Source organism: Limulus polyphemus, unplaced genomic scaffold, assembly GCF_000517525.1.
Source record: "Limulus polyphemus unplaced genomic scaffold, Limulus_polyphemus-2.1.2 Scaffold290, whole genome shotgun sequence".
NCBI classification, from domain to species: Eukaryota; Metazoa; Arthropoda; class Merostomata; order Xiphosura; family Limulidae; genus Limulus; species Limulus polyphemus.
In genome coordinates, this window is record NW_013665900.1 from 94,914 (window position 1) to 111,687 (window position 16,774).

The 16,774-nt window shown below is 34.1% G+C and overlaps 1 protein-coding gene across 2 annotated transcripts in view; it reads right to left on the reverse strand.

The window, feature by feature from the left end:
• The window catches only part of LOC106457080, a 135,101-nt gene that overhangs the window by 25,680 nt on the left and 92,647 nt on the right, over nt 1-16,774 (reverse strand). The window contains exons 1-5 of one of the 2 annotated variants that reach the window (XM_022382899.1): nt 11,963-12,242; nt 8,870-8,978; nt 7,032-7,139; nt 1,465-1,730; nt 427-531 (exon numbers count right to left, since the gene is read on the reverse strand). In XM_022382899.1, the coding sequence (XP_022238607.1) occupies nt 427-531; nt 1,465-1,730; nt 7,032-7,139; nt 8,870-8,978; nt 11,963-12,197 (823 nt within the window). In that variant the 5' untranslated portion in view covers nt 12,198-12,242. Of the gene's footprint in view, nt 1-426; nt 532-1,464; nt 1,731-7,031; nt 7,140-8,869; nt 8,979-11,962; nt 12,243-16,774 lie in introns of those variants that run through there. The other variant, XM_022382898.1, reaches the window with a different exon arrangement.

A 16,774-nucleotide genomic window follows, 5' to 3' on the forward strand; every position in this document is an offset into this window, starting at 1 on the left:
TATATACAAGAATAGAGGGCGCGTAGAAAACACTAGAGTTGCCACGAACAGACACGATTCTTCTAGAATCTTATGACGTGTTACTAGCGTCTCGTGACTTCCTCTGGCGTAACAACATTAATCATCCGTAGCGACATGTGACTTTTATGTGAATAAAGGAACATTATATATGTATATGATACTCAAATAGTTTTTAAAAGAAACACAAATATACAAAAGTATTCAGCATATAAGTTAAATAAACTATGTACAGTAATTGAAGATTAAATTAACACAAATAACATTCAAAACTGCATCAGAGAAGTGAGACATTTTAGAGATCAGACAGAACACAATTAGAAGATATCTTATTCCAATGTAGGTTGGAAATTTAATTAATTATTTAAAAATTTTCCAATGAATTAAAAAACAAATCAGGATGGTTACCTTGCAGATCAATATTAAATTTATTGAGTTTCTCCAACTTTTTCCTTTCGGCTTTTGTTAAAGCTAGGCCTTCGAACAACAAATCCACGCTACCTTGCCGAACTCCTACAAAAAACAAAAAACCTCCTTTACTTGTCACCAAAGGTAGATGATGTCTACCTAATTGTAATAAACCACGTTCTATTTTTCCTCTTTACGAATAACACTCATGTCAAACCTTTTTCGCATAAATCTCGTTCAAAGCTCATGAAAGGCTTTGAAATGTTATTGCGAACATCTGAATTTTATAATTAGCAATTTCATTAAAATCTTCCTCGTAAAGTTGCAAAACATAGAATTTTAGACCGCCATAAATATTTTACTGAATTAAAAAAATACAATAAAAAATTGCACTTCGTTCTTTTCCAAAGAAGAACACGGAATGCACGAATGCAAAACCTATTAACAACAAAGCTATCGAGATTCCAATAATGATGCTTTTCGAATACATTTAACTTTCAGAATGTATTTTTATAATTAATAGCAACTTAAATCAGAAATACGGAAACATTATTAGGTGCTTTTTTTTAGTGTATTTAATGAATACCATAATAATAAAACTTATTAACGCAGCTAGGGAGAATTTAAATTAAAGTTCTATGTTCTTTGTTCATTCACAAGAATGCCAATACTGGTGAAAGGAAGAACCAAAATGTATTCTTAAAAGCGAACAAATTACGAATTTATGCAAAAGGCATATGAACAGTTCAGAATTACTCCTCAAACGAACTTCCAATTCACTTTTGGGTGCTTGCACACGTTTACACAACGTTTCATTGAGATATCACAACTTTAGCCTAACTATTCGAAAAGCAGCATCAACCCCAGCTATAAATATAGGCACATTTTATCTATATTTTTTAAACATTATTTAAGAGTCATCCATAATGCTTTTTACTTCTAGACAATTTCCTTATAATTCTATCAACATCTGCTTTAGATATCGTTAGCATAACAGTTGGTTCACAGAAATCATTACTTCCATACAACATAACTTACCTGGAATTGCTTTGATTAGTTTATTTGGCATAGCAGGGGATAAAGGCACTACTGCCTTTTTTTGGTTTTCTAGTTGGGCTGGAACACTTGGTGAAAATGGAAGATGTTTATTATTAGGTACGACCAGTCCGCCGGTGGTGGCTCCACTGTAGGGTATGTTGTTCCCTTGAGTATCCAAACTACTAGATAACTCTGTGTTTTGACTTGAAACGTTTAAAAGGCTATCAATACTGCTGGCTTTCCGAACAGTAATGGCTCCTTTTTTCCTATTGGCAAAAATTATAGTTGTTATTTTCTATTGGTAGTTGAACAAAAATTACCAAGAATTTTTCTTCGTGCTACCGTTTAGAAAAAAAAAAGCATTTTTATAATTTCTAAGATATACAAATAGAAATGTTTTAGCAATTCCAGATACATAAAATAACACATGAACGATTTCATTCAAAGGCGTTTTTAACAAATAGAGGTATAAATATAACTATTATATTTTGAACATTTTGTTGTAAAAATAAATATTGAGTGTCATCATTATTAGAAGTAGTAATAATACGTAATTTTATCATTTATCAGTTGAGAAGTACGTGTTAACAGTAATCCACCTCAACAGAGTTGAAACAGTTTTAATGCGAGATGTTGTCACAAAAATACGATATATATTATTTCAAAAAGGCTTACATGCAATAATTATATGTTTGATTTATTTCTTAAATTCGCGTAAGGCTACACAAAGTCTATCTATGATAGTTGTCCTTAATTTTGAACTGATTGATTCGTTATATTGGCCCGCTAGTCAACAGCACCAACTGTCAATTTATGAGTTACTTTAATCGAATATAGCGGGATTTGACCGTAACTCTTATAATGTATCTATAGCCCCATAGCGTGTACGAGTTCATGTTTTCGTCAATACGACGCGAACCATATATCCTAATTAGTCCAGCACGGGAATCACTAGGCCAGTGGTTCTCAAACTTTTTCATCCAGGAACCACTTCGGAGGGACAAAAGACCCTGCGGACCACGTACCGATTTCGATTTCCACCCCCGCTCCCAAAACAAAACAAAATTATCAGAATTAGTGGGGAAAATGGCGCTGCTTTTGATGAGACTTCTGTTTTGGACCAGCCCTCGGACCACCTGGAGGACTCTTTCGGATCATCAGTGGTCCGGCGACCAAACTTGAAGAACAACTTCACTAAACTACGCACGGTCCATACTTATTTATATATTAATTTCTATATCTCAGAGGATAATGAGGACAAATGTTGCACAAAAATCCAGCCTTCAGTTGGTTATGATGCGATGAAATTTTCTGACGTAACTTTGCATGTTTCTCGTTAAGGCTCGTTTGTTCGTTTGAAATTAAGCACAAAGCTACACAATGGGCTATCTGTGCTTTGCCCACCACGGGTATCGAAACCCGGATTCTAGCGTTGTAAGTCCGCAGATATACCGCTGTGCCACTGGGGGGCACCTCGTTAAGACAAATTAAAAAAAAATGTCAAAAGTAATAATTTTCAGGACAGAATAAAAATAACTAACTTCTAAGTTGTTTTTTTTAATAGACCTAAAAGTAACATCTATCACAAGAGATTTTATATTAGAATAGATACTAAGGTTAAGTATAACACAGGATGTTTGCCACAATAACGACATAAAGTTTATACGGGCATTGGATCTTCTAGGAAGAAGTAACTATAAAACGGAGCTCAACCTTAATAAGTACATAGGGTTTATCTTATCCCACATGAATAATTTATATATGATTAATGCAATGGTTAGCGCCCAGTTTTGAGCGGTGCCGCCAAAATAACATGTTTAGCAACCATATATTTGTTTCATGACAAAGTCCTATTTGACAAGATATGTCGCCACGGATAAACTTACTGATGGGGGGAAATATAGTGGAGTCATTTATTAGATGAACAAAAAACCTCTGGCATATAAATTTCAAAGTTAACTGTCCATAACCTAGTGAATAGCATCAACAAATGAGTACAATCATATAATAACGTAAACCAACCTAACTGATGTTACCTTTGCCAAAATATCAACATTAATTGTTCAGGACAAAATGAAATAAACACCCAGAAAGAGGCTGTTTACAAGATGTATATATATCTCAATGAACAGTGTACAAAAAATGCAGTCTTGGTCAAAATATTCGCCTTGTGTTCTGTATTGATGTTACTATCTACATACATGGAGTAGTTATTAAGTAAATGCCCGAATAGAAACAAAGAAGGTAGCATATTATCTGACCAACATGTACGAGTTGTTATTCTGGCCTGTATAAGTTGTATTGGGCATTTGTTCGCCAAAAAACACATACATACCTGTTTTATATAAAACTGTGTGCTTTTGGTATAATCTTTTTCGAAACAGATCAACGCTTTGTTCAGACAATTTCTCTGTACCTGATGTAGAGTCACGTTCAAAAGTTATAGGGCGTCAAATTGGTTGACTGTCCAGAAATGATATGAAACAAATTGACATTGCCAGAACAGTAGGGTACCCCAGTATACTGTAACCAGAATCCTAAAACATCGTCGGACTACAGGAAACGTTGTTCCAGAAAAGTCTACTGGTAGACACCGACAAACTATTGCCCGAGATGACCATGTTTTGATCAGGTTAACACCTTGATCGCAACACCTTACGATAGGAATGGAATGAACACATTCATTTCAGGATATCCAGAAAAATAATGAACAGAAGATTGAACAAACAAAGTTTTTTGCAACAAGAGCTATCTGCAAACCAATATTAACCAGAATTCACCGCTGTCACCATGTTACTTGGGCAAGACAACATGCCAACTTACAGTTAGGACACTGGCGACATTTCGTCTTTTCAAATTAGTCCTGTTTCCGGCTAGTTAAAGCTTATAGTAGGATTCGTGTTCGTCGTTTGTCTGGAGAATACGTGATGGAATACTTTCTTTCCCACAGGAGGTAGTGTAGTACATGTTTGGGCAGTTATTCATCATGGTGGAAAAATTGCTTTTCATATCCTCAAGGTAAACGTCAATGGCGCCTCCTACAGGCATCACATGGAGACGATATTTCTGCCATATGCTTGGGCAAGGTTTGGCAATAACTTTGTATTCAAGCATGACAATGCCATTTTCCACAGTGTGCATATTGTACAGGATTATCTCGACCAGCAGATCGTTACAAGATTGCCATGACCAGCAAAATATTCGGATTGTGATCCCATTGAGAACTGTTGGGCATAATTGAGCTGGAAAATTTCTGATCACGACCCTAAATCAGCTACTGTAGCTGAGTTGCAGCGCCTTCTAGTGACAAGTTGGGATGAAATCATGGTGGATTACATCATTATCCTCATCGAAAGCATGTCACGTCACCTTGCGGATGCTATTAGAGTACGAGGAGGACCAACCAAGTACTGAATGTTTAATATGAACTGATATAATGTTACAGAGACTATTTATAATAATTTGATGTTATATTCTGTCATTATACATGTTTTTGTAAGGTTTTGTTGTGACAGGTGCAATGCTGAATTACACATCTTTCTATAGTGTCTGATAAAATTGTTTGCTGTTCTAGTAAATCGTTCATGATGCCCATAGAACCTGTCTAGTTATATAAATTACATATGTAGATGTTTAATATAACATGCATTTCTCAGTTTGACAGTACTAAGTGTATTTGTATTTCATCTTAATAATAATGATCTTATTTGTTACAAAATATGCAAAATTTTGGCCAAGAATGTTTTTCAGAAAGATCTTCCCATTGTAAAAATGTTTAACTCACAAGTGCACAAGCACATTAACGAGAGAAAGACGAACTGCAGAATAATGTACGAAGAACACATTGCACGTGAGAGATGGAAGATTGTTGCAAAAAAGGACCAGACATGGATGTACTTAAATTACTGTTAAAAGAAGCGGGTGGTTTTCTATTAGTGACGAGATGATAAAAATATTTTAGTGTGGTATCAAAATCATAAATCTTTTCGTCAGATTTTATGGTTACTGTATGTTTCTCACATAATGCGAAATATAGACTCTATAAATTGCACGATAAAGTTAAATTCTAGTTTATACCTAAAGAAAGTACTAATACCAATAATGAATATGAATTTCCTGCACTGTATATGGCCAGGGTGCTAAGAAGGTATTGTTAGCGTTAAGTCACATATCCAAGTCAACAACAGCGTGTCTATGAACCATGGAAGATGTCACCACTGTTCATACCATTCACATTCTCTAACACACTTCTTGAGTTACCTGACAACATTCATGGATTTCTGGGCGTTTAATTCGCTCAATCGTTGTCTTGGAATCTAAAGTCCACATACGATAGAGAGTCTGTAGGAAGTTTATAAAGATGTAAGGTGTAATATTGACTTTGGTGTCCTTTGCAGAAACTTTATACATTGGAAATTGCGATGGTGGGCAATTGTGCATAAAACTGACCACTAGAATTTAATATACAGTCATAATAGATGTTTCCTGTCTTCTTTAGTTAGTAATGTGAACACTTAAAATTCGGTTGAAAGTTTTAGAATGGCTAAGTTCTTTTCGTCCTAGTTAACTTTCTTTCTGAGTCATTCTTCTATAGTATCAAATGATCTTTCTCGTGGGGAGACCGCTATAAAATAGAACATATTACGTAAAGATAGACAATCTACTGACGAGTACATTATCATGTACTTTTCTATTCGAACGGCTAAGATTAATGTAGGCAGTGCATGCACCCTGAGAGGGACGACATTATAGAATTTTGTATATAATGCTATGCTCTCTCTTTCTCGAGCTTCCTTTATTTCTTCTCAAGTAAATAAAATCTCAGTTCTATGTTTAACAAGTAAAATTAACTAGCCTCTTAACAAGTTCTTATTGTCCAGTTGTATGGTGAAAAATGGTGCATAATCAGTTAATAGCATGAAACTGGGCATGATGGAAGGTATGGTAGTATTAATCATTTTCCGTTATAAAGTCAGCTGAATTTCACCCAAGATGGCCGTCATTATATTTAAAAATAAGCAGGACTATGGTTCAAATTTGCTAATTTTGGTTCAAAAGCAAGGAACATGGCATGGTGGTCGGTAAATTAGAGCTTGATAGTTTTGGATATATTGTCAGTTGGATGTCGTCCTAAAGTGGTCAAACGATGGTCATCAAACCCAAGATGGCCGCTATAGGAAAGGCTCAAAAAACGCAGTCAAATATGTGTATAAAAAAGTGAATTTTAGATTAAAAACTTGAAGAAGCGTATTGCAAACAAACATTTTCAGAAGTAGAGCAACTTTAATTAGATATAAAATGGTCGCCACATCTAAAATGACTACCAAGAAAGTTTCTAAAAGTTTTTAAGGGCAATCAAGAATATATTCTAACAAGATATTGAAACTTAGTTATAACGTATTTAACTATGTACTTCAAATGAAATTTAGAACATGTAGATATGCTTTAAACTAATGCAGTTCCAATCAACTTAAAACATCATTGATATATCGATAAAATAAATGAAAATTGATGATTTATAACAGAAGAATCAAGCCAATACTATCAAAAGAAAATAATTTACTTACGCCTGTGGAGAAGTGTTTGTATTTTCTGTGGTTTTGTCTTTGGAGGTTAATAAACGAGCCAGCTTTGTAAAGCCAACACGTGTTAATGGAGTTCCAGATGATTCATATCTAAAAATAAAAATATATATAATTCCTGAGAAAGATCTAGCGTGAACGACAGATTGATTTCTTAATATATCGTAATTTCTTACAACGTTATACACGAATCTTATTTTTGAAATCTAAATAGTCAAATTCACGTCAATCTTTGCTTCAGAACCTTTAGTTCAAGACATACGTGGTCTTGTTTGATAACATAAGTAAATACGTCATGCAGTTGAGTATTTGCCAAAGCTATGTTTTAGATGAAAATATATTTTTACATTAACAACTAAAAGGATTTACGATTTATATAAATGAGACGAAAATCAATATTTAATATTTTGGTAATTATCAAATATTAACAAGTTTACCTATCTAACAATAAAAAGAGAAAAATATATATAATTAGTCTCGTACATCACCTTTCAATCGCCCACCAGAGGGCATTAACTATGCAAATAAACTCTACACTATTCTTCGTAACTGGCAAGAACTACCCTTCAATCGCCCAACAGAGGGCATTAACTATTCAAATAAACTCTACAGTATTCTTCGTTACTAGCAAGAACTACCCTTCAATCGCCCAACAGAGGGCATTAACTATTCAAATAAACTCTATACCATTCTTCGTAACTAGCAAGAACTACCCTTCAATCGCCCAACAGAGGGCATTAACTATTCAAATAAACTCTATACCATTCTTCGTAACTAGCAAGAACTACCCTTCAATCGCCCAACAGAGGGCATTAACAATTCCAATAAACTCTACACCATTCGTCTTAACTAGCAAGAACTACCCTTCTCTGTGCATTCCAGAACTAGGTTACAAAAAGTTTCTTTTGGTGAAAATTGTGCCGTGAGAATTAACAATACATATGACACTTGTGCTATAGGAACTAACAATACTTGTTTGCTAAAATCCGGGGTTCGATTTCCCACGGTGGACACAGCAGATAGCCCAATGTGGCTTTGCTCTAAAACAAACACAAACAACAATACTTGTGCTGTGAGAACTAACAATACGTATGACACTTATTGTATGGGAACTAACAATACGTATAGCACTTATTGTATGGGAACTAACAATACGTATGACACTTATTGTATGGAAACTAACAATACGTATAGCACTTATTGTATGGGAACTAACAATACGCATGACACTTATTGTATGGAAACTAACAATACGTATGACACTTATTGTATGGGAACTAACAATACGTATGACACTTACTGTATGGGAACTAACAATACTTGTGCTATGGGAACTTACTAGTAAACTTAGTTCTTTCTGCTTTCAATACGAACTCTATGTGACAAAAACTTATTAGTAAATTTAGATCTCTCTGATTTCAGCACAAACAGTGTATTTTAGAAACATACAAGTAAACTTAGTACTCTGTTTCCAAAAGTAAAACTGTGTCGTTTAAACTTGTTAATATACTTAGTTCTCTGCTTTGAACAGTGAGCTTGTGTCGTCGAAAGTTACTAGTAAACACATGCATAGTTCTCCTTTCTTTTAATACCACAACCGTGTCATTTAAACTTACTAGTAAGATTAGGTATCTCTGCTTTAAAGACCAACCCTGTTTATTAGAAGTTTATACAAGTAAATATATATCTTTGCTTTTAATACAAAAACCGTGAAGTATACGTTACTGGTAAACTTAACCCTCTCTGGTTTCAATTCCACAACTATGTTTCTATCTCATCAAGAAATATATCTGTAGTAAATCTTAAATTACTATTAAACTTACTTCTGCTTGCTTGCAGCACCGTAATGATGTCTTGGGGAAACAGGTGAAACACTTAAAGATCTGGAAGAAGATGAGTTCCTGTCGTCTTCTAAAACCAGCAAATTTAGGCCTGCATAATAAAGATAGAAAAGGACACAAGGTTGTCAAAATTTTATGATAGTATCAAACTTAATCCAGAGCTATTAAAGTGTTGATGAAGATACAAAACCAAAAAGGGCTTTTCTTCACATTTCTCAAACATGTACAAATATCCCTAATTTGTACTACGTTTTTTAGATTTCTGGAAAATAAAAGAGATATAAAAATTGTTACTTATCATTAAGATAATGTGGGCGTATAGTTCAATTCCGCCACGTACTGAATTAGTACCTCTGTGTTTGAAAAAAAAATATACAGAACAACACTGAAATATGCTTTTAAATAGAAATAGCGTATATCCACACTCCATGTAAATACTGAACACCATCTAACGTATCACAGCTTTACAGATTCATTCGTCTATCTTATATGTAGATTTTATCTCCTACGTTCCTAGTTGCAACAATAAAGTAGCTTCATGTAAGTTTAATATCTGCTTCGTTTGTGTGAGTTGAACAAAGCGGTAAATGTTGAAGCATTGAATTCCATCAGTCTTAAGACAATTTAAATTAATTTTGACGATGTTCATACTTGTAGTTACAGGTTACAAGTTGTTAAACGTTAAGTGTTTTTTTATTAGTTCGCCGTCAGTAAATCGTAATCAGTACCCAATGACAAAATAAACAGGAACAAAAATACTTTTCTAGTAACCGCCTATCTTATGGTTTTGTTCTTACGAGACCTACATCTTAAGTTTCCTAATTGGCGAAGTTAATTTCGTGTGGTTACAACTGTCTGACATTTTTGATCTTTATATATAACTACAATCAAGATCTCGAACACTCTGCGCTCTAGTTTCCTTTCTAATGAAACTCACTTCGTGTCGATTGATATATGACTTGATTAAATTCCACACAGTCGGAAGACTAGCAAATCAAGCTTCCTATTTATTGGAGTTCAATTCATGACATGTGGTACAAAGATCGTACTTTGTAAGTTTTGTTTAAGACAAAAGCGCTACATAACAAGACATTTAATGCCTTACATTGAGTTACCGATAGAGTGAAATTGTTTACGTTGTATAATACAGTGGTCTATTGTGCACGACAGTTACCAAATAATTAATTCTTCCTTAAATTAAAATCTATCTTTGGGGAGTTTGTTGTTAAGTTCAAAGCTACACAGTGCTCTATCCACTGTGGGTATCAAAACCCAGTTATTAGCGTTATATGCCCTCATACATGCCACTGAACCACAGGGGAGAACATTTTTGATGAGATTAATTTCATGTGATACAATAGCGTGTAAGCTTTTTAGAAAATAATTTCAAAGCAAAAAACTTGAGTTTTTAAGTAATCTCAAACTCAGATTTGTTTTGTTTTGGTTGTTGTTCTTTTGCAAGAGCCATCCGTGGTTTTCTAAAATTCGGAGTTCGGTCCTTGTGGTGGGCATAGCGCAAATAACCACTTACACAGCTGATGAAATTTATTTTGTGTGATACAGTTGGACTGATACATAGAGCCTGGACATAATAAAAAGCACATAACCTGTGTCTTGTTGTAAGTATCGCAATCCTTTCCGAGTGGCTATAAAACACCTGAAGCCAAAAGATACATTTCAAAGGAGAGACTCTTCAATGGTTTCTTAGAAAGAGAACTATCTTGCACAGTACAGCGTTTCAGGCTACTGAAGCTCCGGAACTACATTCCACGCCAATCCAAATAAATGCTTTCGTTCGCAAAGTGAAAGCTATGGTTAAAAAAGATAACCATCCGACCTAAAAAACATTGTGATGAGGCTAAGCATATTTCCTGGTGTCTTTAATAATATAATAAATAAAGATTTGAAGGCTCACATGGAAACATTCACAAGCTTTCAGCCACACGGATGTTGTCGTGAGAAAAACTGAAACACTTCGAACCGATTCACTTATGAACCCATACAGTCTCAGAGTGCACTTTCAATAGATCATTGTACCTTTGTATGCTGAAACGTGGTCTTAGAAAGAAGTATACCTAAACGTACAGTGAGAGGTATGTGGAAAGTTTTCAAGACAGGAACTTAATAGAATACAAATTGTGGTGTCAGTCAGTATTCTGTAATCGTGACCACCAGAGTCAGCAAATTCACTCTGGAGGAAATAATTTCAAGGGCAGCATGGAATCTGGAACCCATATCTGTTGTATCCCAGCCGAACTAGCGAGCTCTGATATTGGGCGAAAAGTCTTGTCGGCAGAGGATATGACAGATGTAACGTGATTCGCGTATTATAACATATTCGTTGATGTGGTTGCTTGACCCGCTCTGGGAACAAGACTAGCTTGCTGGTTCTCCTGAGTGACAGTAAAGTTAATTCATATAAAATAATAATAGGTAAATAATTAGTGCTGAAAATGAAATAGATAATATTATGTTATTAATCCTTGCTCTAAACATCTGATTTGTAAATGACTTAAATAAAGTTGATAATAAGTACAACCCAATTACTTGGCCTAGTTCACACCATAACAGTCGCTGTTCATAAAAATTGATGACATAACACCTAGTCCAATACTATGTCAGTTGTATCAATACTTAACACATTTCTGTATAGAAGCATAATGGTTAGAAATAAATGACCCAACACAACGATAATAATATCTTTATATATCTCTCATTTCGGGTCGCAATGAGAAAAAATTAAGAAAAATGTGAATGAAAATACACGCAGCTAATCTGTTTTTATAAGTATTAGTAGTGTATCAGCAGAATTGTTAGAATGCAAATACTGAAAGCTGCGATTTTGTTCAGAGTTCCTTTGAAGCACGTTCTTAATTAGATTTAATATAGGGTTTCCATATTTCGAAATCATTCACTCTAAAAATCTGTGTTTATTATTGTGTATAATTTCGTGAGTAAATTATCAACGTATCATATATATACACACAAGACTAAACGAAAACATGTAACATTTTAATAGAGCTACAAACAGTATGATGAAAGAAAAGGTTATTCAAATAATTCAGTATGGCTTACTGTGGGTAACCGTGTAGTCAAGGGTTAAACCTCTGTTAAACGTAGCTCTACGACTTCTTGATAGATTTTCACACATCAACATTTTGTTTACTTCTCGATGTACAATATCTTCAGATTGCGATCTTTCTAAATAAGGTTTTCGCCATAAACTCAGACGATATCCAACTTCTTGTAACGGTTTCTTCATCGGAATATTATTTACTAAGGCTGACTGTGCACGAGGCAATGGATGCATTTCATACTTTCATCTAAGGAGAGTTCACCAATGTCGTTAGGTTCATGATAGGCTTGATAAACTGATCTGTTAAATACTTGTTTCGTATATATTTATATGCTAACCGCGCAACAGTACGTTTGATAAAGACGTCATTTCTGACGAGGGTCCCGGCGCGTTTCCATGGGGATGAAAGGAATCCGCAAACATCAGATACACTACAATAGACTCGTGCACTCAAATTTTAGAAAAAAAGGTGTGATTCCAAATCAAGGGATTAAGCTGACGGTATATCAGCCCCAGGAATTTCTTAGCAAACTTAAGAGTGAGCAAGCACTTTCTGCTCGTGTAATCCTAAGATTGAATGTTGATAAATTTGTGTGTGTGTAAAAAGCTCATTTATTGTATATTCACAAGAATAAAACAACTTTTAAAGATAACCACAGTCTTTACACAGTATTTGATTTGGTTTATAAAATACAAAGTCACAAAAGAAAGCATGTCTCAAAGTTCTCTTTAGATTCAACAAGTAGAATTAGAGACGATTGTTTAACACTTAAAAGGGATTTATTTCAGCCCGCAATGTTTCAGAGTTATTCAACAAATAAAATATATAAGGTAAACGACTAGACTTGTTTTACGAACAAGAATAATGAACATACGAGCAGAAATCAAGTTGTAACATGCTCTTATCGATCCACCTCTTACATGTTTGAAGTATATTGTATTTGATGTAACTCTATCTGACTCACAGCTATTAAATGATACAGAACTGATCCACGCACATTCGCTCATATAGGTTAAAGATTTGACCCCCGTCACATTGAAGTGCTGAGTCATTGCTATTTACTGATACAAACTGCATCAAACTAGTCAATGATATACGTTGAGGTATTGAGTCGCCGCTGTGAAATTATAATGTTAAAATGCCGAATCACGCTTCATTAGCTTGGACAAAGAAAACGAACACATTTGTGGACCAACTAAAATTATTACATGAAGCTAATGGCTATATTAATAGACACCGCTGTGTGTAGTGAACATCCAAGAATTCTTTTCTGATTAAAACAAAAGTCGAACTTACCAATTGTGTGTATTTAGTATGATGTTACAGTCATGTTGTTTATGAACGAGTCACATGGAAATGTCCCTAAAACAAGCTTTTGGACTACCCTGTACCCTTAACTTCGAAATATCGAAAAATCCCTCCGGAGCATTAAATAATTAGTTACATGCATATTTGCGAATACGTATCAATCTTTAAAATTTGTTTTTTGAACAATGTGATGGCTGACCTATTTACACGTGAAAATATAGTGCATTGCTTCAAGATATATATAGTTCTGAATATGGAAGCACTACGTTTAGGAAAATTCAGTAGTGCCGGCGGTCTTGTCTTATAAGAAACGCTGGACTTATTGAAAGTTTAACTACTGGTTTAGATATTTTTATCAGAAAATGTAGTCTACGCAGAAAGTCGCATTAAAGAAAGCAAGTTCTAAAATGTGCGAATGTGTTTCGTCTCAGAAAAATTTAATCCGCTGGTTTTACCATGTGGTCGAATTGAAAAAGCCCTGCACTGGCAAATCAAGGTGCCTTCAAGAAAGCTTAAACTCATAAGCTAAACCGAGTGAATCTTCCGATATTCTATATATATATATATTGTTTCATATCCTAGTGCTTAACAGTTGTATATAGGTAACTTAAAGACAACTTACCTACTTAATTCTTGAGAAACCTACTTAAAGAAGATAATCGTTACTGTTTTCGAGCTAGTTTAATAAAAGCCCTAGTTTGTCTACGGCTTGTGAAAATACGGTTTCAGAAATTAGGTCTATGCATTTCCCAATTTTTATCGACATTGTTTTTATTTTTTATTACATGATTTCAGAGGAGTCGACCTATCGCTTTCCACTGAATGCCATTAATTGTTAGCTTACAACCAACATGTTCTGAACAACTCTGACTGATTTAATGAAGTGAAAACATTTTCAAAGTTATACTCGTTTTATATTTTCAGGGAAACAGTTTATAATGATTTTCATCTTACTATGTTACACGTTTCTTTTAAACTGTTTTCACTGCTAAGAGTCAACTAGTCTTAAACAAGGAAACCAGAAAGATTTAATCTTGAACCACATTGTTTTTAGCCTTAATCAGTGGTTTTAAACCTTTTTTATCAGCTGAAGACTCGTTTGGAACATCAACGATCAGTCATGATCCAGTAAATAGCCTTAATGCAAAAAAAAAACAACAAAAAAAAAACAAAACAAAAAAGAAATGACTTACTAATTAAATAAATAAACTATATTTATTTTTAAAGTTTGTACGTGATCGTTTTACACATTCTGATGAACCAATTCTGGTTCGCGACCCAACAATCTATATTATAATTTAAGTTTAGAATATTTTAGTTATGACAAGGCAAAGTCACTGCTTTAAAATAATGAAAGTCACTCCCCCGAGTTCACATTATGTAAGCTAGACATCTAATGATCCGTTATGTGATCCGAAATACAAGTCCTTTGTCATCCAGCCTTCCTTCGTAAAATAAAATTTGGTAGAGGTTGCTTTACATAATTACAGATCATAAAAAGTTCACTTGTCTATGGAACAAGATAAGCTTGGAAACAATGTTGCGTGTTTGAAAGCATCTTTAGCCCTTGGAATCACATGTATCTCCCCAAAACATGTCATACAAACAAGCTAGGACTGGAGTCTATTGAACATGCAAGCCTCTCTAGCCTGTTGAATAATTCTTCTTCTTCAAGAGATGTGTTGGCCAGTTTAACCCTATGGCCCCACTTATTGTATTTTGATCTTTGAGGCTAAAGTAAGAGCCAATTGCATCAGAATATGGTAATGCGAAGATTCATATAATGCTTGGTATCAATGACAAAATTTTGCCTTCATAAATTTCCAACTCCACAACCATCATCACATTTCTCTATGAAGCTGGGATTGAATCTGGTTCCAAATTTTCTCAAAATGAGAATATTCTTCTTATCTGACTGTAGGGTGAAGCGTGACACATCCCTGAAAATAACAATGAAATATACATATATGTGCCAGTGAATGTGTTAGTTGTATAATTGTAAGCGATTTGTTTCTGTCTTGTTGGGAGAGGAATTTAACTTATTGGGTGTCTGGCAAACAGGCTTGTTTTGTGAATTTTGTTCCTAACAGCGTGTGAACTGACATGGCGTACAGTTGCGGCTGTGAATATATGATTCAGTCTCGAATCAGGTACTCTACGATTGTGAGAAGGCATATTCGACAGATAGAAATCGTCTGCTTGTGTTGTGGATAGTGGTCTGCTCTGTCCATACATCCTAGAAACCGTGTGATTTGTTTGGAGCAGATTCCAAGTTTTACGAAATTTAGCCAACTTATAAGTTGCTGTTATTATCAATTTCCATGTGTTTCATGGCTTTCCACATGAGTGAAGTACCCAAATGTTTTCTTTAGAGTCTAGCCATAGTCCATGAATAACACAGGCCTGCGAATTTAAACTTCATAATAACGGATTTTCTACGCAGATTTCAAAAATAATATTGATTTTTTTTCTATCACGTAAGTCTTTTACAAATCGGGAAGAAAAAACTCTTACTTACATCAAATCATTATTTCGTTTACCACAATAAACACGTTTTATTATCATGTTTGTTAACAAAAATACTAAGAAATTGAAGAAAAGGGAAGAACATTGATGTTAAACAAATATGCATCCTCATTGATCTTGATATTTTTTGTGAAATCTACGACTTTTAGTCTCAAAACTACATGTTGTGGTCTTTCTTTTATGTATTGCGTTAACCACTTCATGATTTCTGCAATGGATTCTAGTTTCTTTTCTTTATTTTAAAGGATGTTCCTTTACTCTGGATTAGGATTTTTAAAATTTTGAAAGTCATACCTTAATAAATATATCTATCATCTTGAAAATAATCTTTGAGTAAAAAAAAAAAAAACAGAACGAGAAGCACGCGCAAAAACAACAACAAAAAACCCCAAAAAACAACCAGCAGTTCTGTTTCACTAGGGTAAATGTCATTTGTAGAACCATCAAAGAAAATATGTGTGTCGTATAAATACATCAAACAATATTTCTACTTTGCGAATGTTTACAAATGTGATCAATGTAAGCCAATCGAAATACTGACATTGCTTAAGGAACAACTGATTTCTTATATAACTGTACTACGAATCGAGGTCACGGTAGTTTTCACTGTTTTACTAAAAAAAAAGCTGCAAATAACACGTTGTTTTTTTTCTACATCATTTGTTGTACGTTCTTGAAAATCCAAAGTTAGTCGGAATAAAACATATAGTTTCTGATGTTTAAAAGAAATGGAGCAAATATGTCAAACAGAATGAATTGTTTCACATTTGCTATTTTTAATCATAAAAGCTCAAACTTAATTCGTTCAGCTTGCTAGAACTATCTCTCTTTTTATATAAAAAAAAGTATTTCTTCAATGTCCATAACACAGAGCCCTCTCGGTATAAAGAATAATTAACGACCATTTTTTAATTATTTTTAATTAACATCTACGTGGTCACAGTGTGCTGTTCTGACTGATTTTTTTTTAAATAAA